The sequence below is a fragment of the Oryzias latipes genome, chromosome 17 (assembly GCF_002234675.1).
Source record: "Oryzias latipes chromosome 17, ASM223467v1".
NCBI classification, from domain to species: domain Eukaryota; kingdom Metazoa; phylum Chordata; class Actinopteri; order Beloniformes; family Adrianichthyidae; genus Oryzias; species Oryzias latipes.
Window position 1 is genome coordinate 15,594,675 of NC_019875.2, and position 27,910 is coordinate 15,622,584.

A 27,910-nucleotide genomic window follows, 5' to 3' on the forward strand; every position below is an offset into this window, starting at 1 on the left:
TGATGTAAAAAAATATTTATTCAACAAACACTTCCCACACTCATAGAACGCTAACACTGCTGGAACACACAATAACACACTCGTCATCCACACGCCGCTTCTGTTGTGCAGTCCTTCAGTGGTTGGGTCGAAAGGGGAACGGCATCCCGGTGATGAAAGGCTGAGCGGGGTATGGCGCGTGAGAGGCGGGGAGAGCGGCGAGGGGCGTGTGTGGGCTGTGAGCGGGGTGTGTGGGGAGAGCGGGGTGCGAGGCGATGGGGGAGTGAGCGGCGTGTGTGGGGAGAGCGGGGTGCGAGGCGATGGGGGAGTGAGCGGCGTGTGTGGGGAGAGCGGGGTGCGAGGCGATGGGGGAGTGAGCGGCGTGCGGACTGAAGGCCAGCGGGGGCGTGTGGATGTTGTTGTAGTACATCACTGGGCCGGACAGCACCAACTGGAGCAAACTGCAAACAAAGCAAAGACATCTATGACTGAAAGGCCAAACAGCAGAAAAACTCATTGGAAATTCAAAATAAAAGGACCAAATGATCGTTCTTTTTAAATTGACTGCTGGATACACAAACAGAAAAAGTGATAAATTAATCCACTAGTTTACAAAGAACACCAAAAACAATAGATAATCATTTTACTCCTCACTAGATTATGACTGAACAGTAACATTTTTTCCACCCTCTTCAACATCCTATACATATCTGTAAAATCTTTGGCGTTCTTCATCACATAAGTTACAGGTTCTACCACCTTTAAACCCACTTCTGACTTCAGTCAGACTTTTTTAAGTCCCTCAACTAAAAAAGAAAAGAAAAGAAAAAAACAAACAAAGTGCAAAAATTTCCCTTGCACCCAGATCATGACACTCCCACAACTGTGCTTAACCAGTAAGACTGCTCTAAAGTTTTGACTATTTCAACTAAAAACGGAACAACAAGCTGATCACAGAATTAGATCTGATTCACCACATGCAGCTGTGGACAAGACCGACTCTGTCTGTGTGGTTTTGCAGCAGAATGTTTTTTTTTCATGCTGTGCGACTTTTCACTTTCATCTGGATTTACTGTGAAAAATCCTCAACTCTGCCCTTTTTAAAAAGGCATCATGAGAAAGTCTGAGGTTTTTTTTTTGCACATTTTCAAACACTGTTCATTTATTGATGGGACAACGAAGTAGCACACACAGCTGTGTGTGAGTGCTACCAATGTTATGCATTTTTGAACGGAGTAGTGACCTTCAGTTGTTTGATATTCTTTGCCCAGAAGAAGAAATCAAATCAAAGGCACTTTTTTCTTATGCTTTTTCTTTCACTTCTTAACTTTTTTTTAAACTCAACATCTTCAAAAAGAAGTGTTTGCTTTTGGACAAAAATCCTTTATAAATCCTTACTTGTTGTGAGGGAGGCGGGAACAGATGGCTCTCATGTCCTCTGTCAATACAAAAACAAGGCAGAATCATTCAAAAAGCCTCAGCATTAAAAGTTTAACCACGTTTGATTTTCTAGCAAACATCAGGAGATTCTTAGTTTTTAAAGTTCTTAAAGCTGAAATATAATTCACACTGTGCACACACAGACTGCATCATCAACTGCATTGAGAATAAATCCTGTCAGTTTATCAACAAACACATTTATTGAGTAAAAGGAGAAAGACTAACTGTTTAGAATGTTCCAAAAGATTATGAATCAATAAGACATTTTTGCTGCTATGGAAGTCAAAGTAGTTTATTTTACTAAAAACAGAGAGAATACAAAAATGTGTATAAAGTTTGGAGGCGTCTTTTACTAACATCTTCCGAATTTTAACTGTTTTTATCTTTGATTCCACTTCCCCTACTAGATCAGATATTTAATCTCTGCTGCAGGATTTAAAGATCAGGTGATATAAGGAGTAACAGGTGACAAAAGGCTTTCATTTTGTAAAGTTTTTTTCAACAAACTTTTTTTTAAGAACTTTTGAACGGGTTCATTTGAAGCTTTTCAAGAGCCAATTTGAAAAATCTTATAAACAAAACGATACCAATAAAAATGAAGTTGTTTTGTTAGGATTTCCTCTAATTATAGAATGTAGGACTAAGATTGTCACATATTTACACATAGGAGCTGCTAAACGGCTCAGCATCTCTAAAATCACTTCTGCTTTTTCAAAAATGAGTAAACCTTCAAAATATTTTGTTTTTACCTTAAAATCCCACTTAGAAAAAAAGACCAGAAAAAAAAATTATAAAAAGGATGTAGATGGGATTTAATTGCAAAAAGACTTAAAGATTAGCAAGACTTTGTTTTTTTTTTGTTGCTATATTGCTACATTGTTTTTAAATGTTACACCCTATTGGATTTAACTATTTATTATATTGTCAGTGTTTTTTATGTTGCTCTTTAGGTAATAATTACTAAAATGATGAAATGTTTAAACTGAAATCAAGAGATTTTTGTAATATTTCACTTTTTTTTTTGCAAATTTGAACAGAATGAAAAAGATTAATAAAAAAAAATAGCAAAGTATGATGTAAAATGGTTGAGCTGCAGTTTTTCTAACTGCACTTGTTTTCCAGAGGTTTCCAAATACAATAATGCACATTGCATCACAAGAGTTCAAAGGAAATGCCAAAGTAAAAGGAAAATAAAGTAGACGTTTTTTTTTTTGGTCAACACAGCAAAAATAATACCCTACCATAAAAACTAAAATGCAACAGGGAACAAAAATGCATCATGATGGCCTAAACAAAAAAAGTCCGGCCTCCAAATTCCTACCTCTGGAGCAGAGAAGGGCTCCGTTGGCCTTTGCCACCTGCAGCGCTTGTGCTAGCCGGTCCAGAGCAAGCTGCGGTGCTGCGTGTGCGTCTGCGGCCGAGGCGTGCGCATGTTTGTCAGCCTGGTCCAACAGTCGAGACAACTCAGAGGTCAGAGCTGCCAAGGAGTCCAGCTGGAGCAAACCCATGCGTCCAAACAGTCCTTTCTCATTGAGTATGTTGGGCAGAAGCATCAAGACCTGCGCTTGACAGAACAATGAGAACACAACTAAATAAACCTTCCACTTTAGAGAAACAGTGACAAGAAAAGGGTTGATTTCAAGGAGGAAAATAATCGATTTAAATGTCACTTTTACTGAAATTTTAATTTTTAAATAATAAAGAAACAACCTGGTTCCTGTTTAAAGTTTTTTCTAAAAAGCAGTGCTACACACCACGCATCTACTGTCACCACACTTTTGGACCAGAATAAGTCTGTGCTTCAGACGTGTCTTATGTCTTCAATCTTTTGAAGACATGTTTAAAAATACATAAAGCCAAATCAGAATTCTGTGAATGAGGACCAAGGAGTGTGTAAATAATAAAAAGAAATGTAGTGGTTTTGTGTTTCATTATTACTTTAGCTTTGATTTCTGTTTTATTTCAGAAATGTTTTAAGTAATGTAGGTGTTTTTTTTGCTAAGGCTGTTTGGATGTAGTAGGAATAGAATCACCATCTTTCCTTTGGAGGAAAGTTGTACGTTTTGCAGAAAGACAATAATTGATTATGTTCTCCATCCATTTGAACAGCAGGATTTTTTGAGGGGATGAGTCTGGGTGCAAAAAGATTTAGATGATATAGAAATAGAACATATGCAACAGAAGACCCACGACTGTACTCCTAATCAGGTATAAATGGGTTTACACTCCTCTCTTTAAACTCTAGCAGCTGCTCTCCTCAGCTCTTATACATATATATAGACAGTTCCTGAAAAAAAGAGGATGCCGCCAAAAATGGAATCTTTGCTCATTTTTAAAGCTGTTTTGGCTCTGAAGGGGAACGGCATCCCTGTGATGAAAGGCTGAGCGGCGTATGGAGCAGCTGTCCACACATTCAAGACAATCTATTATGAACTTGTAAACCAAGTCAACATGCGGACGGCTATCTTCTGTTGTGAATAAAATCGTTTTTTCTGAGATATAAAATGTAATTTGAATCAACTGTAAATTACAATGTTATAGATTAAGCATGGAAGTGACATAAATGGTTTCCCAGTAGAAACTGTACAAGAGAACAATTTTTTAGGATTAACAATTGTCAGTTGACTATCATGGAAAACACACATTAGACACATAAAAATGAAAATCCTTACACATTTTTCAATAAGAAACAAAGTTAAACACTTCCCTATGCATTTTATATTGCTCCTTGGTGCTCCACTACCTCCCAAACTGTAATGAAGCTGGGGGGAATAATTATAAATCTTCATTACATTCATCATACATATTATACAAAGCTGGGTATTTAGAACATACAAACCAACTTTTTAAGAGATTTAACACAATATCCGACAATATTATCAATGTATGAGGAATTTAACGTGTTATTACTAAACGATATTCATAAACTATTTATAATCAAAGAAAATAACCATAAACTAAGAGGAATTGGAAGATTCACTTTCCCTGTGTGCTGACCAAAAACATGGAGCAGTTTAATTCCAGAACGAAAACAATGAGAAAACATCCTTTAGTTCAGATGTACTTACAAACAAATTATATGGGCAAACTACAGAAATATAGGAACATAAATTGCGGTACTAATTCTGCAACATGGTTGACTGTTAAACAATAATAATATTATTGTCGGTATGCTGAAAATATAGTTTTTTTTGGTTGTTTTAATTATCTTTGTTTTGCTTTGTTTTCTTTTCTTTTTTAAGGCCAGGCTTTAATAAGCTAAGCTTCATCTTGCTTCTTTTCAAACACGTGTCTGTATCATTTTTGTTGTTGTTACTATTATTGTTATTATTATTACTATCCACTACATTTGCCATGTTGAATACTATTAACACGTGTGAAACAAATTTTAATAAATCAATTAATTAAAAAAATGTGGATGTGAAAGGAGATCAAACAAACACACCTGTAGGACACTTAAGTGGAGTGTGGAGAAGAGAGGCCCTACTTCCGGCACGTTCTCTGATCTTTCGTGAGTCGGCGTCTGCTTTTTGTCTGTCTTGTAAGCTAGCGGTGCTTTCACACACCATCGCACGAGCCCACCGAGTGGCGTCACGTCAAGAGAATTGATTGGCTGGCTGCCTGTGAGAGGAGTATTCAGGAAGGTGATGAGCACGAGCCGAGGGTCCTCCTGGATCCAGGATACTATCATCTGGAGAAGTTCTATTGGAGGGGTGAGCTCCTCTGAAACAGCACAAAAGAAAAGCTGCGACAAGCTGATTCCATACTTGGATGTACGTTTTACGAGGTTAGCACTTGGAGATTTCTGAGTACCTGTTGTGAGGTCGTAGAGGGTGGTGACGGCTGTGATAAACTGGCAGCAGAAGCGTGGGCTTGCGCTGTGGATATTCTGCAACGTGGGCACGGAGCCTGGGACCATGCTACAGTAGTCATCTACGAGTACTTGGGCCAGGCGAACACAGTACACACGATGCGTTCTCTGCAAGTCAAACACAGAATCAATTAGCAGAGCTTATGTAAACTCATGAGTACTCTTGCCTACTATACCTCAGAGTGCAGGAAAACAGTTAAGTAAGTTTATAAAATAAGATTGTGTGCTTCAAATCTTGTGATACCTGTAACCAGGTAGCAGCACATTCTAAGATGGGAACCCTTCCCATGGCAACCGCCATTGAAACCAGCTTCCCCAACAGTGCCATGCGACTCTCATCCGCCGCGTTTCCTTGGAGACCAAAGAGAGCGGAGAACATAAGCTGGCGGACGGTGTCCCGACTCTGCTCCTGAAAGCAGCTGCACATGATCTCCAGCAGCTGGAGCTCCTGCAGCGCACTCATCCTCTGAAATCGAAACAGAAACGTGTGGAATTAATTGTCCGGGTGTGCTTATTTACAAAAAAGAAAAAGAAAGTTCAAATTAGGGTCTTACTCTAGCAGAAGCATTTCTGTCTTTGGGTGCATGAAGAATAAATTCCTCAATGAGATCCAGGGTTTTGGAGTCGACCTGAGGGGGCTGTCTCCCAGACTGCACCAGGTTACAGATGTAAATGTCCAGGTGGTACAGCAGCTCCTTGGCAGCACTCAGCACGTCCCGAGGTAACAGCGACTGACGAATGTCACCCATCACAGCCTCCTGGATTTAAAAAAAAGCCCCAAACTTTTTTTTAAGCCTGTACAGTATCAATAAAGGCTATTTTAAGGTGCATTTACTGTTCTACTCAACACATACAGGTGTAGGATTTTAATAGAAACATTTTAAAACTTTCATTAAAAAATAAATAAAAAATAAACAACCACCTTACTATAGCTGCTTATTTAAAGGAAGTTGCAGTCTGTGAAAAAAAAATGTATATATTGGTCTAACAAACAAACAAGTATATCACTATAATAAATAGATTAGAACTGCTAACGTAATTCAGCTTTTTTTTAATTACTTTTATTTTTAAAATGTAATTTCTCTTTAATGTGACAAAACAAAACACAAAATCCTAAGGATCTCCCAAATATTCACAACAAAACATGCATATAGGGAATGCAATAAATAAACGACCTCCCACTTCCTACTCCATACTTGTTTTCTCTCCTGAACACAAAAAGAGTAAAGAACTAACAGAAAGTATATCTGGAAAATAAATGTTGGTCATTTGACGGACCAAGCAATAGAACGCCGGGTCCACTCACGGATTCGTTATCCTCTCCATCATGCTACAGGCTAATGCTAGCAATGTCGGACGTGATTGCTGCTGCTTCAGGGCAGCAACAATGTACATATAATTTACCCAACCTAAAACATGGTTACATTTCCAAGCTTTTACCTTGTCAACGTGCGTCAGCCAACAAAGAAATTAGTGGGAAAATGTAGCTACTGAAATCGCCTGCAAATTGAGCAACAGAACGCTTCCGGTTTCTACGGAAGCCCCATTGGGATAAAAATCCACAAAACACATCCGAGAGGGAAAACCTCTTCTAAACATAAACATTGTCGACGCAAACTTGCTCATAATTAGACTCAAAATTATCAGGTAAAATGATAAATATTAGGTCTTACTTTTAAAACCAAAATGTATTCAAATTAATTGTTTTAACTTAATTTTTAGCGAGAGCATCCAATAAGCTTGACAAATGTACACACTCAGACTAAAAAAGAAAAAGGTAGACGATATAAACATTTTTTTGTTGCCCGAATAATAAACCTTTTAAATCTCCTTTATGCTTAAAACGAAAAATTTGATGTTACTTTGTCCGACGTTTGTTTTGTCACCGACGCCCCCTTCCGGTCCGGGACGGTATGGTGGTGCTCTTCCTCTCTCTCCCGGCTGCACTTGGGTGTTTTGTACTTCACCGTCCCGTCGAGTGATCCAAAGCAACCCGCAAGATGACCATCAACACCATGGCCAAAGGAGGATGGCAGCGGGAACAGATGATTTGCTTCCGCATGGTAGGCGTGTGCAATCATGTGATTGTTTATTCACTCAGATTGTAGCAGCATCAATCCAAAAACATCATCCAGCCAGCTGTGCGACCAAATCCAAAAGAGGGGAGGAAAGTGGAACATGTGATGAGGCTTTTTTCGGACTGTTTATTATTAATCTGTCAACTGGGTACCTTTAACTCACTTTTATTTTGATAATTGTGTGTTTCACAAACAGATGGAGAAGATGATTGTGGCTATGCAAGATCCTGACATGGGGATGAAGCTGAGGAACCAGAGGCTCCTCATCACGGTCATTCCACATGCCATGACAGGTATGTGCTGCAAAAGGTACAATGTGCATGTGGACAGAGACCTGGCAGCCTGCTTTATTTATCATGCAGAAGAGGATTTCTGAGATCACAGTGTGATTTATAAAGAGGAAGAAGTTTGAATTTTTAAAACACTCATGTCATTTTTCTTTCATTTTTTTCAAAGGTCATGATATAATTATATGGTTGATCCACAAATACAGTGTCTGTGAGGAGGGTAAGTCCATTGTTGGATAAAAAGTCTGTTTTTTAATGCATGTGCTTGTTGTGTTTTAAGTTTCCATGATATGGTGTTTCCTCTCAAGATGAGCTGGTAGTAATATATGTGCAGTAGCGACTTGCTGTTTCCAGTAAACAGGAGGAGTGTGGAACCTGGTGGGACCAGGTTTGATTAAGTCACCTGATGATTCATGTTTGATTAACCTCCCAGCGGAGGGACGTCTCAGAGGACAGCTTCACCCCGGAGCTAAATTGAAGGTTGGCCAGGGGGGAAAAAAAGTTGGAAAAGTGGTAATTAAAATGCAGAGTAAAGCTCTTTAATCAAAGCTCAGTCATAAAAGGGGTACATTAACAACTTAAGGAAGAATAAAGGTCTTTGAAGGTTTCTCTCCCCAGAATCTAACCTTTACATCAAACATATTTTGCAGAAATAAGAAATAAAAAATGCTTGAAACATCTTGGTCTTTCACAGAGGCTTTGCATCTTGGTGGCATGCTGGTGAAATACGGATATATTTATCCTCTCAAGGAGCCACGCTCCCTTGTGTTGCAGCCTGATGAGTCACCCTACCGCTTCCAGGTCAGACCAACACCTGATATCATGTTCACCAGTCTTTGAAGACCTGCTCTGATGAAAATCCTGTTTTTGGTGTTTTCAACATGTTCTTCTGGCAAAATTTCTCATGATATATAAATAAAATTAAGTTTAAAATTACATTTCTAAGAATTTTGTTTATTCAAATTGTTGTGAATCAGGAACAGACGAAAAAATGCAGTTGGAAAAAGCTTGTAGGTGTGACGTAGAAGCTACTACGGCAAGCCACAAGCTTTCTGCTCTGATGCAGCCAGTTACAGGCAAATACATCCATGTGCGTCTTCACTGGATAGCTCCAACATTGCTCGCCATTTTTGTTGTATCGGTAATGCAAGCGTAAACAGACGATGGGAAGAGTTGCCCCATTGCCCCACGAGATTGGTCCCACCCATAACTCTGTGGCAAATTTCTAATAAATTACCACCGCTCTGCAGAAACTATGTCCTAGAAAACTACTCAGGTTTCTAAAATTTGGTTAAAAACGGCACAATCACAATTAAAAAACAACTGGAAACGCTTTGACTGTAGATCAAAAGATGATCGGAGTGGGACGTTCAACTGTTAGGCTCCCTCTATCCTCGTCCGTCTCTCTTTTACTTCTCCTTTCCTCCATTAGCCCGTTTCCTACAGTAATCCCTCATCCATCTGCCTCCCTCCAGTGCCACTTTTTCATCCTTTTTACTGAAATCAGTCTTAGCTTGAAAGCAAACACCATGTGATTTTTACAGACTCCATACTTCTGGACGAGTACGCGATGGCCTGCCTCAGAGCTAGACTATGGTAGGAAAACCCAACATGGCAGAAAAGAAAAAAGAAATCTACCAAAAACATGACATTTTCTTAAAATATCCACTAAAGGCAAAAAGCGTTCATCAAAATTAAGTCCCTCAAGTTCTTTTAATGTTCTTTTGTTCCACCACAGCGATATATTTGGCTAAGAAGAACATACGAAAGCAAGGAGAACTGATGGAATATGAAAAGGTGAGATATGAAGGTGTGTTTAAGAGAACATATAAATCAATCCTCTTGATAAAGACGTTCAGTCATGACTCTTAATCGCTCTTCATTTGCTTCTGAACTCCAAGGAACGGTACAGTTTGTTGCACAAGAAGATCAACCACACCTGGGACTTTGTGGTGATGCAGGCTAGAGAACAGCTCAGGTACATGTCAACGCAAACTTGGAAGTATGTATCCAGTCATTTCACGCAAACAATCTTTCAATCTGCTTTATGTTTTAGGGCATCCAAGCAGAGGCGAAAGGCAGACCGGATCGTTTTAGAATGTCAGGAGCAGGCTTACTGGCTCATCAACAGACCCCCAGTATGTTTATCACCATTCCTGTTCTTTATTGTTATATATCCTGTGTTCTAGTAAACTCCTGAATGTAGTATACTTTGCCACACACATGGTATATGTATTTTATTGTGCATTTATTGTGTCCTTGGGCAAAACACTTTACCCTCCGAGCATCCAGTGTGGCTCCACTGATGTGTGGATGCGAATCAATGTGAATGAGGAGTGAATGAATAATAATAATAGATACGTAAAAAACTTTGAGCATCTGGAAAAGCGCAGATTTCAATCCATATTAGTATTATTATTATTATTGCTATTATTATTATTATTGCTATTATTATTATTATTATTGCTATTATTTTTGCTATTATTATTATTATTATTATTATTATTATTGCTATTATTATTATTATTATTATTATTATTATTATTATTATTATTATTATTATTATTATTATTTACTCTCTACTAGACTTTACTATATTTTATAATGTATTGAATTGAAGTATTAATATTTTTACCTTTCCACTATTCATTACTACACTCTACATTTTTGTGTACAAATCAGTATAAGGTATTTCAGTACAATATACCGTGTAATCTGCATTTTTTTTTTCCTAGTATATGCAGTATTTTATACAGTATACTCCATCAATACTTTACTATTGTACACTTGTACACTATTGCAATTCTATGTATTTTTCCTACGCTTTAATTCATTTTTAGTTATTTTTCTTCTGGGAATTTTATAAACTTGATTCTTTCCAAAGTTTCAATGTGTATTTAACATCAGAGGTATCTGTACTAAGATGTGACACACAGTGCTATTCTCTTGCCCAGGGGGGTCCAAACTCTTTGCAAAGAGGGCCGGGTTTTATAAAGTGAAAATGTGAAATAACATTAAATGAACTATTTATGAAAATTCTATGGCAATGAGATACTTGAAGTCTAAATCTATTTCCCCCAAAGTTATAGTGAATTTCTGATTTAAAGACAAGAAATAAAATGAATAAAAAGTCTGTCTGGAGACACAAAAAAAAGCAACTTTTGTCAGCATTAAATCTGGGTTCAAATAATATATTACATATTTTGCACTATTACATGCTCACTGTAAACTTTTAAATTTAGATCACGTAAAAAGAAAGAAATGATAATTCAAAAAGTACAAACCACAAACATAATTGTTTTGAATTTCACAAAAAATACTTCAATTTTCACATGTCCTGGTGGCTCTTGCTGTCAACTTTCCCTTTTATCAGGATTTTATTTGTATTATTACAGTTGACGTTTAAGAAACAAGCTGAAATTTTTAAACCAATGGTTTACAACGCCCAATAACAACATTTTTCACACCGTTTTATGAAATTCCACATATTACTGAATTTTTGATGTTGGAAATTTGCCGGACTTTGGACATGCCTGGTTTAGCCTGTTGTTCTGTGTGGTCATGCAACGCTAATTTTTGCACTACTAAACAACAATTTGCAACTCTATTGTGATACATTTGTCATGTTTTTATACAATTTTGTGTGTTTTCCATTATTATTACTCATTATATTATAAAACATCGGTTGTTGAGCTGATTTGACACACACTAGTACTGATATATTGTGTTTTTATTTACCAGGTTGCACTAGCTGTAGTATTTATCATCATATTAGTATCAAAAGTACTCAGTTTTGCAGTATTTAAAACTGTATCACAAAATATAGAAGAGTCAGGTCCCACTAATGTTCACCCAACATTTTCCTAGCATAAAATATTTAAAGTCTCCGGGAAAAAGCCTGAGCCAACAAAAGGGGTTTCAGTGAAGTGGAGATGTGCCACGCAGACACAAATCAACTCTTTGCACGTCTTGTTCCTTTTTTATCTGTGACTATTTTGTTTTTCCTGCACATCCATGAGGTCAGGGAGAAGTAGAGGAAATTTAAGGCGGATGAAAAAGGAAGATGAAAACCTGCCGGAGTGGGGAGCGTGACACAAAAGGACGTGCATGGAGGAGGGACTCCATCTTTTCCTGACCTCATGAATTAGGCACGAAGGCTCAGAGAAAGAAAGAAAAAAAGGAAAAAGAAAGATTCCCGGGGAAAAAAATTAGAGCTAGTGAAGTGGAAAACTCAAGGAAGTGCTTCTCCATATGCAGAGACCTGAGTATGACTGTTTGTATCAATCTTTATTTCTGTTTTTTTTTGTTTGTTTGTTGTAGCCTGGGGTGCATAATATGTTAGACGTCGGTCTTGAGCGACAGAATAACTTCAATTTACGAGCCACGCTGGTCAGTGTTTTCTCTGTGCACTTGTTTTCCTCTCACAAACAACACACACCCCTTCTAACACTGACTTTTCTTTCTTTTTTGCTGCTGGAATTGTGAAAAAGTAAGTAAAAAAAGAAACACTTTAAAAAAAAAAAGAAGTACTGGCCTGGAAATGAGCTGCAGAATATATGAAGCTCTAATCTGTTTTCCTATTTTTCACAGATCTAGAACAGTGACTTCTACAAAAACGAGGTAAATCATTTAACGGTTTTAAGGTTGAAATGAATCTTTTGGGTTTTTATGCATCATATTTAAGGGTTTCCTTTTTTTTTCTTCTGTCTTTTTACAGATTGAAGTCTACAGAAGGGCCCTTGGAAGAAACCGTGTGAAATCGTCAATCTGCCTAGAAGGGTTTGTATCAGAGTGATGAAGGCTCACGTGCACACTCACAAGTGCACATAAGATCTAATGGAGGTCTTCTGTCCTAAAGTAAATTTACAGATGTCTGGCAAACACACACAAACACACACACACACACACACACACAGCTCTATGCTCACATTAAGAGCCCTTGAAAAGATGCTTCTTGAGGCAAGTTGAAATGAGTGGCCATTAACTGCTGTGATCTGCCGTGCTAAAAGACCAAAACCAATTTTGTTGCACGCATGCCTCTGCATTGGAGCAGCTTCCTGAAGTACAGCGAGCAGTACCAGAACCACGATCCCATCATGCAAGGCTGCCTTCCCAGCAACCCCTGGATCTCTGATGATACAGCGCACTGGACAATGAACACAGAAGTGTAAGACTATTAACCCACATCGACACAGAAGTTTACAAGCCGAATGACCTTTTGACCTTTTCTATTCAGGATACTATATACCACCAAAGGAAACAGCTTCCATAGTTATCGAATTAGCTGTAACCTATTATGAAAGTTGCAAATAAAAGAGACTGGAAGTGGGAATTGCTAATGTCTGCAGAAAGCTTCGGCAATGTTAAGTTGTGCTTTTACTGTTTTCGTATCATTACTAGTCCTACACATCAACTGGAAATGACCCATTGTGCTACAACGGTCTGAGTGCTGACATCATCCACTAATATCTTGTTATCAGAAAATCTGCTAGTGTGACTGTCAATATGGCTGATTAAATGACAAACTGAGTTTTCCACATTGGCAAAATTGCAAGCAGAGTGTTTGAAATATTTGTGCACAGACATAGGAGGAAAATCGGGAGCAAACTTTGATTTAACTTAATTTGATTTGAAACTTACATAATCTGAGGTACACAATATAGTAACCAGTAAATTCATTTATTAATTAATTTTAACTCACAGGATGCATTTTATTTTATAACCAAATCTGACACAGAGTTGCACATGCCTTTATCAATGAAAAAAATGTTTTAATTACGTGTTTTTGTTTGTGTGTCTCTTTTTTAAAAACTGTATAGTGTTTTAAGCTGCTCAAAGCACAAAAAGCACTGTTTTTATTTAAAAAAAGATAGGATTTGATTTGATTTGATTGAAACAGCTGGTGTCAAAGGGTTTTTACAATCAAAAAGACTTCAACTTGTTTACTGTCTATGATAAACTAGACTTAATCTTTAAAATAAATGATCAACCTTACTTTGCAACAGATCCAACAAGAGCCCAGCGGAGGGACTTGATCATACCTGGCCGTCCCAGTCAGGCACTTTAATTGCCTCCTCTGAGCTTGTTTTTCTACACAGGGTGCCGGTTCCGACACGTCTGCGAGTGGAGCGTTGGAGCTTCAGCTTCATGGAACTCCTCAATGACGCCATGGGGAGGCAGGAATTCATGCTGTACCTAGAGAAGGAGTTCAGTGGTAAGAAGGAGAACGTTGCATTCAAGTGTCATTAAAAAAAATGTGATTTTCAAAAAAGTTTTTTTTAGGTGAGACATTTCAGTTCGGTGTACTTCCAGTGAAACCATAAAAGTGGTTTAAAAAGCGTTCACTCACAGTTCAGGTAACTGAGACGATTGAAAATATTAAAAGAAAAAGGAGGAAGAGAGAAACAAATGCTAAACAAAGAGTTTACTCTTGAGAAAAGCAGAACAAAAGATGGCTGGAGTATTTGCTCAATCATGCAGAAATATAAAATATTGCCATAGGCTGCCGCTTTCCCACAGAGGGCCTGATGCTATATAAATCTTTTATTGTGCGTCACTTTCCCCTGGCCTGCACGGTTGTTTTTTAGAGCTTAGCTGTTGTCTTTCTGTGTTGCGTCTGTCCTCAGCGGAAAACCTGTACTTCTGGCAGGCCTGTGAGGAGATCCGACATGGAGAAAGTTCTAAGATCGTGGAGAAAGTGGAGGAAGTTTACAAGTAGGTGTGGAAAAAGGCTGAAATGCAGGTTTACTTGCAACCTGATTGCATAACTTCTGCACTTCATTGCTGTTTAGAAACTTCCTGGCACCTGGAGCTGCCCGTTGGGTCAACATCGACAGCAAGACAATGGACAAAACTTTGGAGGGCATCAAACAACCGCACCGCTTTGTCTTGGACGACGCGCAAATGCACATCTACTTCCTCATGAAGAAGGTGTGCGTCTGCAAGTTACTCTGAATCAGAGAAGGATCACACAAATATTTCTGCAAATTCTTTACAACATTTGATTATGTTGTAACCCTTTAAATGCCAGATTCCTTTAATTGGGGAAGCGATTACTTTGTTTACATCTTTTCTGCTTTTTTTTACACAAAGGTGAAAGAGACATTTTAATGCATGAAAACTATGGCTAGGGTTAAATATGGCTTTTTCTCACAAAATCAGAAAACAAAAAGCTTTTCAGAAATAACACTCAGAAGATAAGTCAAAGGTTAAGTAGTTAGTAGAATAGAATAGAATAGAATAGAATAGAATAGAATAGAATAGAATAGAAGACTTCATTAATCCCACGATGCGGAAATCCATTCTGTTAGCGGCAGCAGAGAAAAAAGACTTCCAAGTAAAGTAAAGTGACCAAAAGTTAACCAACTAACCCGACTGCTCAGATGAAAGGGGTGTGGCTTTTTCATTTTCCATTTTAGTATCTAATAAAAAATTAAAATAGCTTAGTGTAAGCTCATTCTTCTTGCATTAGCTCAGACATTTTTTCGTGTTTGTCTGCTCAAATCCAATCCAATCCGATCAAATCAAATCAAATCCAACCAAACCAAATCAAATCAAATCAAATCAAAGAGAAGGAAAGCAAAGCAAAGCCAATTTAAATCATATATATTTAAATTAAGACAAATGTATTCAAATCAAACAAAATTAAATGTGTTCAAGCATTTAGATCAAAATAATAATAATCAAAATAAATACATTTAAATCAAATAAACATATTTAAATCAAATCAAATTTGAATTTATTTTTTTGATTGCTGTTACAGATCCATCAGAGAGAACTAATAATAAAAACAGAACCAGACTTTCCATCAATATATTGTCCTGTGTAGAAGTTTTTTATGGCCTACAATCAAATCTGCCGCTGTGCGTTTCCATCCAGGACTCCTACCCGAGGTACCTTAAATCTGACCTGTACAAAAACATGCTGGCTAAGGCCATTGTCCCCCAGGAAACCAAGAAAAGGTGACATTTCTCCTCACTAAGCACCAATTCCAAAATTTTAGATGAAGACCTTAACTAACCTAACCTCTGCGTTTTGTCCCTATCAGCGTGTTTCCCTTTATGAGACGCCAGCGCCATTCTAGCCCATCCCCTGCTCAGGCTGTCGCCCAGGTGACAGAGGAAGAGGGGCGTCATAAAGGGGCTGGGTAAACAGGTATCCACAGCTTCTGGCTTTGCTATCAGGTGGTCATCCATTAAAAGAAACAATCCTGGCCCCCTTAATGTAGTTGATCTCCACAGCTCCTCCCGAGGAGCTCCTTCCCTCCTGACTTTTCTGTCAAAACCTCCATGCAACACTTAAAAAAAGCATCAGCATCTTCTAAAATCCCACACAATCATTAAAGATAGGCGCTTTAAGACCTGGTATGACCCCTGCTGCATCCTTTTATTTTTATTATCCACCTCATCAAATATCATACATGTACTTGTGCTTGTTTGTCCGGTTCATATACTGCTGGAGCTGCACATATAGCATGATTTTATCCTAATAAAATGTCTTAGCGTCAGACGTGTTTGCGCTCATTTCAGCATTCGTGCATCTGCGGTCAGGCTTGAAATCAGTTTGCTTTGGGGCTTTTATGTCTTCTGCTTCATTTCCATTGCTTAATGTGAATTGAAAAACGCAATCAGAGAATTTTTCTTTGGCTTTAGAGCTCAAATTTATCATAACTCAGTAGTTCTCCTCCACTCTTTTCTTAGCCTAATCTGGCTCCCCCTTCTGGCTGCATTTGTTCCCTTAAATATTTTTTGGTCAGGATGTTTTTCCAGTATTCCTCTTAGATTAGACTTCAACTATTTGACCGACACACCTGAGCGGTTAAGCTTGGCTATGCTTGATCTGTGGGATTTCATTTACTAATGGAGGTAAGCTCAAAGTTGGAGCACTTTTACACGCACGGGCAGAGAATTCCTTTCAGCACAGCAACTCATGGAGATTATAATAATCCGCTTTCCTCTCGTTCGGCTCTTCTCTGGTGTGAAAGTGTGTTCGTGTGAGGGAAAGATAAATATGATCCACAAAATTCGCAAAACAAAATGTGTTTGTATAGAACCTATTTAATTCTTTATAGGCTTTAACGGACCAGAAAGTGATTGCCACAGCACTCAACTCAACTTGCATTGCACCTTTTGAAAGTAAAAATAACAGCAAAAAAAAAAAAGAATAAAAGAGGAAACAGTTTTAAATCACTCCTCACAATAGGATCAGCATATGGACAGGAAATTGTGCGAACAATAAAAGGAATGCTGTGGGACAGCCTATAAATGTCATTCTAGAAGGATTATACCTCCACGCACGTGGAACGACGTGTCCTATATTAAGAGCGGACGCCATGCGTGACCTTTGCACGTGGTAAAAAAAACGGACACACACATATAAAGAAAGAGACGGTAATCGTCACCTACATTCATTGAAAGCTGAGTCCTTGCATCAATCAAAGACATGAAGTACTGGGAAACAAAAACACAGAACAGAGTTTTTTGTCGGAATTTCAACGTGCTTGTGACCTTTAAAGTTATGTGCACCCTGGTGTTAAAGAAGACAGTTAAAGGGAAAAAAAATCCTAATTTTTCCAGCACATTTGTGAAAAAAACATTTTTTTTAAGATGCAAGGCTTTAGAAAAACTAAACACTCATTCCTCTGAAACAAAAAAGATGTTGTTAAACTTAAAAGATACAAAGAAATAAAAAAAGACACATTAGATCAACGCTCAAACTAAGAAAGAAGGATTTCATTCAGGTTTTTTATAATAAATATCAACAAATAAAGCTTTTTTTTTGCTTACACAACAAAAAAAGGGCACATAAGGCAGCTGGAATGACATTTCATCGTTTGCTTGACTCCCTTTGGCGTTTTTTTTTTCCTTTTGAATTTTGCTAAAATTTTTGCTGTAGAACTTCAACTTTTACTAGAGCTGCGAGACTTTTACAGGGACGTTTTTGGCAAAGCAGCAGTTTTCTCCTTTAAGCGAGCAACAAAATATTCCCAAAAGTACATATAGACGATGTGGAGATCAAAGATCTTTAAGCTGATGAAGAAAAAACTTGTGGTATTCAGGCTCATGAAAACGAAAACAAAAAAAAACATTTTAAAAGAGTTTCTACCGGTAAGTACTTTCAGATCAAACATTCCCGTTTTCCTCTAGTGTATGATTTACTTCCATAATGAGGCTAAACTCTTAGTGGTGAGGTGAAAGTAAATGTTGCAGCACATTTATCTCTACTTTGACTCTTCTTTATGTGAGAATAAAGCCTGAGGACCTATGAGAATATAGGCGGAACTCTCATATTGTAAAAAGCTGACGACAGCAGCTGTTTCAGTAGTTTCACGTGACGGTGTAGAGCTCCTCCTTGCTGCTCTCACAGAGCGTATATCCACAAATCTGTGGTCTCCAGCTCCAATGCCAGCTGAAGCCTCTGCTCCACCCCAGCGCCTCTCGCTGCTTCTCCTCCGGCGGCAGCAGGAACACCACGCAGCTGGCCACCAGGATGTGCCACAGCGAGTGCGTGTAGTAGTAGTTGTCCTCCGTCTCAGCAAAAATGTACAAGCACACCCCCACCAGGGCGCAGCACAGTCCGGGGACGAGGTAAAAGGCCCAGCGCTTCCAGGAGGGTGGGTAGCAGTGTCTGCGGCGGACGCCTCTGTACACCTGCGGATGGAGCAGAAGCTGCCGCGTCAAGGTGGACGGGCTTCGTGGCGGACGGAGAAGGGTGCTCACCCAGGTGGAGGCCATCAGCAGTATGGCACAGAGGATGGGGCCCAGCATGTTCCACAAACCTTTGCGGTCCAGTTGCATAGACATGGCTATCAGCAGAGCTCCCAGCATGAACAGAGTCTGGCGAAAAAGTTAACGGATTAACAAAAGTATTTTAAAGATCATTTAAAGTTACAATTCTGTTTTTTCTCTTTCAACTCCCATCCAGACAGTGCCAACGAGTATTCATGCTTCCGAACAGGCGGACGGAGGCTTACGTATTTGGCTATGGCTCTGATTTGAGCCATGCACAAGATGGTGACCCAGATGGAACAGACCGACCCGAGGAAGTCGCAGTACTGCAGGGCGTCGTAGTCCATAATGCACAAAACGGCGACACCCGGCTGGTCACACGCGTGATAGAACTGCGGGAAATGGGAAAAATGAATGTCGACAGTTTTCTTTCACATTTCTACAAAATATCACTAAAAGCCAGCTTTTTTTTGGGCGCCTCGAATGCATACATGCCCCTCCCCCTTCATTCTAAATGAGGTTTTGGTGTGTAATATGTCAGAAAACAGCAGATTCTTTTCAAAGAGGGAGTCATGAAACTTTTCCTTCGGCTTCCTTAGGAGACCAGAGAGTTTAGATCCGGACTTTAAAAACTGAAAACTTTCTTGATGTAATAGCTTATATTTATTTTTAAATAAAGGCTCACGGTAAAGTGAGTGTTACATTCAAAATGAGGAGCTATTTTACTAGAAAACCTCTCCCGCTCTGGTAGGGGGAATCAGAAAGTGAAAACAGTGAAAGCTTTGGGACGTGGGAGAGTCCTGCAACAGCAGCTGCTGCTCACTTCAAAACTCATGTCTCTTTTATGACAAATGGGCTTTCAGGGAATTTGTCCATCATCTGACCAGCCTCACGACTGTTCCTCTTTACCCAACATCGTCTTTTGCAGTTTGTCTGACAGCCGCCATCCAGACAGCAGCTAACGACAGTTCACTTGCATAAGGGAAAGAATTTCTGCACAACCTGTCTCAGCAGGGCTCATCTGCATGCTCATCATCCTCATGGGGGTATCAAACTCCACCATATATGACCACAGCTGCGTGTTATTGGTCATGCTTTGAATCCACAGGGACACGTTTGTTGCTGTCCTCAAACAGGACAATGCACAGCACCATTTTAGCCAGGATCTCTGGACAATTCCTGGAAACTGACGACGTTCCAGTTCTGGCCGGCATTCTCAATTGTGCGCTTGAATCGGTCTCTCCATGTGCCTCGTGTGTGGTCCTTAACAGATGCTCCTCGACATCATTATTTGATTCTGTAAACCTCCAAAGAAGAAGAAAAGTTTTGGAACATTCAAGTGTGTTCAAACCAAATACAAACAGAGGAGTGAGAAAAACATTACAGACAGATTTTAAAGTAACTGAGGACAAGTCATTTGAGAGTTCATGTCAAAACGCTGAACCCTTCTCCAACAGGACAAGCCCACTACTTCCTTTTTTGGCCACACCTCTGAGGTCTTCGGCACATGAATATTCATAAAGTGCTGCAGTCAGCATGTTTTATTTGCAAGTCTACAATGTAATCCCAGACGGGAGAAGATTTTTGGGAGGCAAAAACACCTTAAAGACCCACTCCAATAAAAATGTGAGTGTTTTTAACATCTTCTTGGGACAATTTTCCTCTTGATGGAGGACATACAGTACAGACCAAAAGTTTGGACACACCTCATTCAAAAAGTTTTCTTTATTTTCATGGCTATGAAAATTGTAGATTCACACTGAAGGCATCAAAACTATGAATTAACACATGTGGAATTATATACATAACAACAAAGTGTGAAACAACTGAAAATATGTCATATTCTAGGTTCTTCAAAGTAGCCACCTTTTGCTTTGATTACTGCTTTGCTCTTAATGAGCTTCAAGAGGTAGTCACCTGAAATGTTTTATCACTTCACAGGTGTGCCTTGTCAGGTTTAATAAGTGTGATTTGTTGCCTTATAAATGGGGTTGGGACCATCAGTTGTGTTGTGCTGAAGTCAGGTGGATACACAGCTGATAGTCCTACTGAATAGACTGTTAGAATTTGTATTATGGCAAGAAAAAAGCAGCTAAGTACAGAAAAACGAGCGACCATCATTACTTTAAGAAATGAAGGTCAGTCAGTCCGAAAAATTGGGAAAACTTTGAAAGTGTCCCCAAGTGCAGTCACAAAAACCATCAAGCACTGCATCAAAACTGGCTCACATGCTTACCGCCCCAGGAAAGGAAGATCAAGAGTCACCTCTGCTGTGGAGGATAAGTTCATCCGAGTCACCAGCCTCAGAAATGGCAGGTTAACAGCAGCTCAGATTAGAGAGCAGGTCAATGGCACACAGAGTTCTAGCAGCAGACACATCTCTACAACAACTGTTAAAAGGAGACTGTGTGAATCAGGCCTTCATGGTAGAATATCTGCTAGGAAACCACTGCTAAAGAAAGGCAACAAGCAGAAGAGACTTGTTTGGGCTAAAGAACACAAAGAATGGACATTGGACCAGTGGAAATCTGTGCTTTGGTCTGATGAGTCCAAATTGGAGATTTTTGGTTCCAATCACCGTGTCTTTGTGCAACGCAGAAAAGGTGAACAGATGGACTCAACATGCCTGGTTCCCACCGTGAAGCATAGAGGAGGAGGTGTGATGGTGTGGGGGTGCTTTGCTGGTGACACTGTTGGGAGTTTATTCCAAATTGAAGGCATACTGAACCAGCATGGCTATCACAGCATCTGTTCCATCCGGTTTTCGTTTAGTTGGACCATCATTTATTTTTCAACAGGACAATGACCCCAAACACACCTCCAGGCTGTGTGAGGGTTATTTGACCAAGAAGGAGAGTGATGGGGTGCTGCGCCAGATGACCTGGCCTCCACAGTCACGGACCTGAACCCAATGGAGATGGTTTGGGGTGAGCTGGACCACAGAGTGAAGGCAAAAGGGCCAACAAGTGCTAAGCATCTCTGGGAACTCCTTCAAAACTGTTGGAAGACCATTTCAGGTGACTACCTCTTGAAGCTCATCAAGAGAATGTCAAGAGTGTTCAAAGCAGTAATCAAAGCAAAAGGTGGCTACTTCGAAAAACCTAGAATATGACATATTTGCAGTTGTTTCACACTTTTTTGTAATGTACATAATCCCACATGTGTTAATTCATAGTTTTGATGCCTTCAGTGTGAATCTACAATTTTCATAGTCGTGAAAATAGAGAAAACTCTTTGAAAGAGAAGGTGTGTCCAAACTTTTGGTCTGTACTATTTGTGCGAAAATTTAAGCTTAAAATTGTATTCCTGAGTATTTCGTGATTCGAATTGTTGTTAATCAGGCACAGATGAAAAAAAAACCTGATAGAGCTTAAATGAAAAAAAGTAACAGAAGGAAGAGAATCCAAAACTAGAAAATCTTGTACTTCCAGTTAACTTTTTAATCTAACATCACTTCGTTGCATCCGGAAATGTTCTCCTTCTTTAAGGTCTCCTGCTTCAGCAACTCTGATTCTTATATTTTCCCTGATAAAAATCCCTGTTTCTCCACTGCACATGCTCAAACCATCTCATTCGGGCTGTTCCGACTTTATCTCAACAACATGACCTCTCCCTCTGATGTACTCCTGATCTTAGCCCTCCTCCTCAATCACAAAGAGAACCTTGACTTCCTGAGCTTCCTTTTTTTGGAAGTGCAATCGTCTCTGTAGCACATTTTTGTACATTTTTTATTTTCTACATTTAAAAACTGAACTAAAATTTGATTTTTTTTTTTTTTTTTTAGAAACCTAAATCAAAATTGTTGGAGCATCTAAAGAGATATTTGCACCAGCAAATCTATAAAAACAAAGCAAACAAAAGGTTTACTTTTTTCCATTTATATTTGATAGTTGATAAAAAGAAAATAAAAACGAATGTTTCCGGTAGAACCCAGCTTACTATGCCATGCATGGCAGCAAGTTACCGTGGAGAAGAACATGGTGAAACAGTAGACGGATGCCTCTGTAATGTAGAAGCGCCTGGTTGCCACGACGATGGCAGGCAGGAAAGACAGGTTGCTCAGCGTGAGCAGCAGAGTGGAGAGGAGCTGGCGACCGTAGGACAGAGCCGAAGAATAATCAGTGCACCCCCAACCCTTCCAGCCTGCAAAAAAAAACAAAAAAAAAACAAACAAAGCATGCAGTGTGAGTGCAGAGAGAGGGGGGTGGTTAGATTTTTTCATCCGTGATCATACCAGCCTTGCAGACGCAGCCGGCGTACAAGTAGCTGTAGGCTCTCAGGAGCCTGCATTCACCGTAGGAGCCACAGTCCTCCACACAGGCGCTGACAGACAACTCTGGGACCACCGACACCACCGAGGCGTTACCACAGGAGCTGCTGAAGGAAGCATAGCACACGCGTGACATTAAAGAAGCCCACGCCTTTACCTCATTCACAGAACATTTCTGAACATGGTAATGTGGAGGAGCATCAACAAAAGCATGATTATTTTGAGTTTTCATCACTCAAATTGACTTCTGTCGTCACCTGATGCTGCAGCAACACTCGAATTTTGCATTTGATTCTACCAACAGCTAAGTTGTTTTAATAGATGTTCTAATTAACTACTTTGTTGGAAATTAAAATGATGATTCATAGTTTGGAAGAACATAACAGCTCAGAGAAACAGAGAGACTGTGTCCAACTCAAGGATTTACATTTCACAAATACTCATGTTGGTTAATCTGCCAGGGCACCAAGCACAGCTAAACAAACAGCACCGGTAAAAATGATTCTAGATGCAACATTGTTGGAACAAACTTGAGTGTTGCTGCTTAATTTTTTATTTCATTTCTTTAGTTCATGATTGATTGAGTTAAAAATCGAATTATTTGTCGTAAATGCCTCAATAGCTCCATGTTGAGCAATAAATCAAACTCTACTTGACTTTAGTTAATATTCATTATTGTGTGACCTAAGTGTTCACTACTGCAAAAACCTCTATGATTATAAGTAATTACACTATTGAGAGGACGGCATCTTCTTCCAAATAGATTTTGTTATTTCCTAAATGAGTTTGATACATCTGTGTCATTTTTTTGTTGTTGGATTGTCTAACAATAATGCTTGAAATGAACCAAAAGATCAAATCAAATCTTTTCATTCCAAAACCAGAGTTTTACCTATAGAGGTATTTACATAGGTGGAGCTTTGAAGGCTAAAATTATAAAAATGTAAAACTACAAATCAGGCGCTTTTATTTTGTAATGTAGAAAATTATTTAACATAACCCTGCTCCTCCCTCCATCTTTATGCTGATTGGATATGTCAAAAGGTTTGCCTCATGTGACAATAGGGATGAAACGTCAGCATTGATGAGGTGTGGACACCTGTCACATTGGAGAGAGACCGTGTGTTCTGCAGCATACCTGCATGCATGCATGTGTGCTACCTGTTGCAGTGGAGCTGCAGGGTGAGGTACCACGATGCAGACTGAGGGAAGGGCAGCCTGAGCACAGCTTTAGGGGAACTGGTGTTCACAGCCACACCGTATCCTCCGAATAAAGCTGTTGATAAAAAAATATATGTTATCGTTTTATTTGGTCTTTAGTGTTTTCATTTACTCAGAAAAAAAACCCAAAACTTAAATCACTCGCTTATTTCATTGTGCAAATAATATTTTTGCTTTTTACTTTGGGATAAAAATGCTTTGTTTTTAACTATTTGTCATATTAAGACACTTCAAGTCTAAATTATGCAAAATCAATCCTGAAATTTGAAGGAATCTAATCGAGAGAAAATTAAAAAAAGACCTTTCAAGTTTATGACTGGTTATTAACTGGTCACTTCACACAAAAATGTGAACGCTGTTACATTTCCGCTCAGAACAGGGTTGCAGGTTTGTTTGCTGCATAAAAAATGGAATGGCTTCACCTGTACGACAAGGTTGGGAGTGGTTGAGCTGTAGGACCGGAGCCCAGGGAGAAAAACAGGCAAGCACACTGCTGCTGTTGTCCAAGACTACATCAGTCTATGAAAAAAAAATGAAAAAAAAGAGAGAATTAAAGGCGTTCCCCTTTCTGGGCTCTCAGACATCACTGCACATGTGCAGAAACTCTGTCTGACCTACCGTGTTCAGAGTGAGTCGCAGATTGAGCGTGCCCCCTGTGGCTTGACTGGGCAGTGGGTAGGTGAGCAGAGTGGGATGCGTGTCTGTGACACTGACGTTTGACCCATTGGCAGCTGTGAATCGGAGCGAGAGGACGTCCACTTCCTCGTAAAGAACGGGGACGCTCCACATGCACGCCGACACCGTCAGAGACGTCGGCAGAGCAGAGGATTTATTGGCAAAGCTGAAACCGTTTGAGACCTCTGTGGTGTTTGCTGACGTGGAGTTGCTTTGGCTGCTGCTTTTCTGAGGCTTCTTGAATTCATCACCTCCTTCAAGGCCTACACTTTTGGGTTTACATCCCTCTGAAAAAACACAATGACGGGCAGTTTTGTAAAACCATAGAGCACTTTTCATGACTTTTTTAAGACGTTTCTTTGTTTACCTGTGTAGCTCCAGGTAATCCGGAAGGTCACAGAGCGGTTGACCTGGCTGCTCTCCACCACGACTCGCAGCCAGGTGTCCCACGGTGGGTTAACCAGAGATGCAGAGCAGCTCATCCCCGAGCAGTTCACGGTTACCGGGCGCTGCAGCAGGGATGCAGAGCCGAGCCTGAGGAGCAGCCAGCAGTTTCCGCTCTCCGCTGCCTCCCCTGACGAGCAGTCGCGCACGGTAACCGAGAGCGACGAGGCAAACTCTGGAACGAACAATCTGACAACAACAAAAAAAAAACAGTGTCAGGCATTTCATTCAAAGGAAGCAGAGCATGCACGAATACCCAATAATTACTTAAGGCGTGCAGGTTGCTCAAAGGATGCAGTCTGCGTGAGGAATGCATCCTGCGGTAAAACGGGCGTGTCCACCGCTCTCCTGACAGACAGCTGAGGCTGGAAGAAGTACGTGCAGGACGGGAAACCCTGGCACACAGAAACACACAACTTAACCTCTACAAAAACATGAACGCTGAAACCTTAAAACACCCAAAAGCATTACAAACAAATACAAATGTATAAAAGCACAGATGTTGGGGAGCTTGCAGAAATAAAAACACCTTTCGCGCAAAAATCTTACCAAACAAGACTATCAACTCACCACAAGAGGAAGGGGAAACAATGTCCTTTAACTGCTTTGCAAGCAAAAAAAAAAAACAGTAAACCTACTATGTACCTGTTCAACAAGTTGGAAGGAAAGCATGTGGATGCTGAAGATTCAACAACTAAATGAAAGTCTTTCCAATAAAATGAGACCCAACAAAACTACTTTAGGATAAAATACTAAGAAAAGAGACACTAAATTGCTGACAAACCTTCTGCTCTATGCGTCCGTCATCCTCCGGCAGGTGAGCAGCGACGAACCACTCCCCAGGAGCAGGGTCTGACAGGTTAAACATTGTGGAGTTCTGCGAGATTACCGGCAGAATCAGAGACAAACTGGGGTTCCAAAGCGTCACGTTTGGAAACACACAGTCAGTCGGGTTTATAACTGGAGGGGCGCCCCATCGAATGTACCTGAAGAGGTAAGATATGAATTAAAAAACATTTTTTTTAATGAACAAGAAAACCCAAAGAGGAAGATGGCAGCTGGAGGCTTTCCCTTCTTACACAGTGATGTTGTGCTGGCCACAGTAGAAGCTGTTTCCTCTCGTCACTGTGAACGTCCAGCGTGCGATGGCCGTCTCCTCTGGGATATGGAACCTCTGTAGTCTCACGTTGCCATACCAACCATACTTGGACAGCTTTTGAGCAGGTCTGGATGTGAGCTCTGCCATGAAGGTCACCTGGCCATCTGTGAGGGAAAAATTAAAAAGTTAAAGTATACAAAGAAGTAACATGACAATAATGTGAAAAAACACATTTAACATGACAGTTATTCTAACTGAAGGAGCATTGGTGTTACAATTTATTAAAATTATATACACTTTGACATCAAAAAAGACATTAATTCTAAGTGACTAAGCTAAAATTAAATTAAATCCACTCTAAATTTAGTTTATATTTATTGAAGCACGTAAGTGCAAGTGTGATGATATGGGGTTAAATGGACTAAACTAAAGATCACAACTCAGTGTTCAAATTCTTGGCAGATAAGAAAATGTCCAAAATTATAACAATGAAGAATGATTTTTACCACAACGCGAGTACCGATATTGACAAGAAGAGTTTTTCTGCAGTCAAGTACAAATCAAGCAGTGCTTTAAGCATTGCTTAGATATTTTATTCAAGGAAATGCAGCCAAAGCTCGTTATTTCCTGTGATTTCTCTACAGCTGCTCTCAAAGGAAATACAACTTAAATAGATTCCAGAGTGCCACATCAGCCTAAACAAGGTGACTATGGTAGAACAAGCCGTGGTAGAACAAGCTGAGGTAGAATAAGCTATGGTTCATATGTTCTAAAAGCGTCATCGCTTTCTGTAGAGTTTGATCAAAAGAGCGACAAATAAAAAAATATATATAAATATACATACAAATAATCTTCAATTCCTGTTGAGGTTCAGAAAGTAGAGCAGCCTTTAGTATATTTATAAAAACCATGAGGGTTGGTGGTTTGATTCCTCATGGCACATGCTCAAATGTCTTGAACAACAAACTAATAAATCCAAAACAGAAATAAAAAATATTAATTCCGACTAAAGAGTATTTCTTTAACCGTGGCATCTGGTGTATTAGTGCTAAAAAGCTCATTTTAACTCAATAACACCTTTATAGGTCACTACGTAATTCTAGCCTTCACTTTTCTTGAATAGAAAAGGTGGTGCGTTCAAAGACCTCTACGTCATCTCTAAATATGTTTTAATATTTTTATTAGTTCGTTGGAGAAAACTGAATAAATAAACAAAAATTTTAAATGGGTCCACGGTGGAGTTTAATATCTCTTAGCTTACACTCCCCAAATTGGAAAATTTAGTAAACGTAAAACTAGACGATAATTAGTCTCACAGTTTGTTAATTTATAAGCGAGTCAGTAATAAATAAGCACTTTTTGATAACATTCTTAAAACTCCCACAAACAAGTTCAACGAAACAAATTATTTAGCAATTTTACTGGTACATTTATCTTTGTGTAACTTAACACCAAACCGTAACACTACAGTTAGCAAAAATGCTAATAATTTAAACCGGTGTCTCCACTTGACATTTCTTACCCACTCGTGACGTCCACGTCGTTGCAGCAACGAGAAGGATTGCAGGCAGAAAAACGTCCATGTTTCCTCTCAACCGTCTGAATTTTCTTACATCTTCACACCTATCATAACCTAACCGTACCTGCAAAATCACTTCCGGGTAAGTGCGTAAACATGTGACGTAACGCTGGAAAACGGAGCCTTCAATGACTGTTGGAAATATTCTTTTACATTTATTTCTTGATTTACAAAACGTATTTATTTATTTATTAAACTTCAGTGATGGTTGTCAAGACCCTTTTGTGTAAATAAAGAAAA

At 39.4% G+C, this 27,910-nt stretch overlaps 3 protein-coding genes across 8 annotated transcripts; 1 reads left to right on the top strand and 2 right to left on the bottom strand.

Moving 5' to 3' along the window:
• Positions 1-7,246, bottom strand: c17h7orf26 (chromosome 17 C7orf26 homolog). 3 transcript variants are annotated; one of them, XM_020710887.2, is made up of 9 exons: positions 6,731-6,838; positions 6,213-6,247; positions 5,845-6,048; positions 5,535-5,756; positions 5,233-5,398; positions 4,865-5,142; positions 2,741-2,978; positions 1,378-1,417; positions 1-440 (listed from the first exon to the last, which is right to left on the bottom strand). In XM_020710887.2, the coding sequence occupies exons 3-9, from the start codon at positions 6,037-6,039 to the stop codon at positions 116-118; spliced, it is 1,464 nt and encodes a 487-aa protein (XP_020566546.1). In that variant the 5' UTR covers positions 6,040-6,048; positions 6,213-6,247; positions 6,731-6,838; the 3' UTR covers positions 1-115. The 3 variants fall into 3 exon arrangements, with proteins under 3 accessions (XP_020566546.1, XP_020566547.1, XP_004079106.1); XM_020710888.1 differs by lacking the exons at positions 6,213-6,247; positions 6,731-6,838 and adding an exon at positions 7,153-7,246; XM_004079058.4 differs by lacking the exon at positions 6,213-6,247 and having other exon boundaries at positions 6,731-6,852.
• rgs11 (regulator of G protein signaling 11) lies at positions 7,244-17,215 on the top strand. Of its 3 annotated transcripts, none has more exons than XM_004079059.4 (17): positions 7,244-7,353; positions 7,565-7,661; positions 7,825-7,875; positions 8,350-8,456; positions 9,200-9,251; positions 9,394-9,452; positions 9,557-9,633; positions 9,712-9,793; positions 11,976-12,044; positions 12,252-12,275; positions 12,373-12,434; positions 12,709-12,822; positions 13,754-13,869; positions 14,282-14,369; positions 14,447-14,585; positions 15,534-15,616; positions 15,703-16,823. In XM_004079059.4, the coding sequence occupies exons 1-17, from the start codon at positions 7,291-7,293 to the stop codon at positions 15,803-15,805; spliced, it is 1,386 nt and encodes a 461-aa protein (XP_004079107.1). In that variant the 5' UTR covers positions 7,244-7,290; the 3' UTR covers positions 15,806-16,823. The 3 variants fall into 3 exon arrangements, with proteins under 3 accessions (XP_004079107.1, XP_020566549.1, XP_020566548.1); XM_020710889.2 differs by lacking the exon at positions 7,244-7,353 and adding an exon at positions 7,416-7,470 and having other exon boundaries at positions 15,703-17,215; XM_020710890.2 differs by lacking the exon at positions 12,709-12,822.
• LOC101171439 (transmembrane protein 8B) lies at positions 16,695-27,763 on the bottom strand. 2 transcript variants are annotated; one of them, XM_023965023.1, is made up of 13 exons: positions 27,614-27,763; positions 26,072-26,255; positions 25,777-25,978; positions 25,260-25,387; positions 24,916-25,181; positions 24,492-24,835; positions 24,296-24,392; positions 23,814-23,928; positions 22,617-22,756; positions 22,347-22,525; positions 18,628-18,774; positions 18,374-18,490; positions 16,695-18,304 (listed from the first exon to the last, which is right to left on the bottom strand). In XM_023965023.1, the coding sequence occupies exons 1-13, from the start codon at positions 27,672-27,674 to the stop codon at positions 17,981-17,983; spliced, it is 2,304 nt and encodes a 767-aa protein (XP_023820791.1). In that variant the 5' UTR covers positions 27,675-27,763; the 3' UTR covers positions 16,695-17,980. The 2 variants fall into 2 exon arrangements, with proteins under 2 accessions (XP_023820791.1, XP_023820790.1); XM_023965022.1 differs by having other exon boundaries at positions 22,617-22,759.
• Positions 27,764-27,910: the final 147 nt, after the last annotated feature.

What these genes read in the sequence shown, in the direction of transcription:
- rgs11 (XM_004079059.4), top strand. Translation starts at nt 7,291, where the DNA reads ATGACCATCAACACCATGGCCAAAGGAGGATGGCAGCGGGAACAGATG. An exon ending in GGCTCATCAACAGACCCCCA is followed by an intron (nt 9,794 to 11,975) that starts GTATGTTTATCA and finishes TGTTTGTTGTAG; the next exon opens with CCTGGGGTGCATAATATGTT. An exon ending in AAAGTGGAGGAAGTTTACAA is followed by an intron (nt 14,370 to 14,446) that starts GTAGGTGTGGAA and finishes ATTGCTGTTTAG; the next exon opens with AAACTTCCTGGCACCTGGAG.
- c17h7orf26 (XM_020710888.1), bottom strand. Translation starts at nt 6,039, where the DNA reads ATGGGTGACATTCGTCAGTCGCTGTTACCTCGGGACGTGCTGAGTGCT. An exon ending in GTGCTGCTACCTGGTTACAG is followed by an intron (nt 5,399 to 5,534) that starts GTATCACAAGAT and finishes TTTGACTTGCAG; the next exon opens with AGAACGCATCGTGTGTACTG. An exon ending in CCTCTACGACCTCACAACAG is followed by an intron (nt 5,143 to 5,232) that starts GTACTCAGAAAT and finishes GTGCTGTTTCAG; the next exon opens with AGGAGCTCACCCCTCCAATA.
- LOC101171439 (XM_023965022.1), bottom strand. Translation starts at nt 27,674, where the DNA reads ATGGACGTTTTTCTGCCTGCAATCCTTCTCGTTGCTGCAACGACGTGG. An exon ending in TGCGACTCACTCTGAACACG is followed by an intron (nt 24,393 to 24,491) that starts GTAGGTCAGACA and finishes TTTTTTTCATAG; the next exon opens with ACTGATGTAGTCTTGGACAA. An exon ending in TGCTGATGGCCTCCACCTGG is followed by an intron (nt 18,305 to 18,373) that starts GTGAGCACCCTT and finishes CTCCATCCGCAG; the next exon opens with GTGTACAGAGGCGTCCGCCG.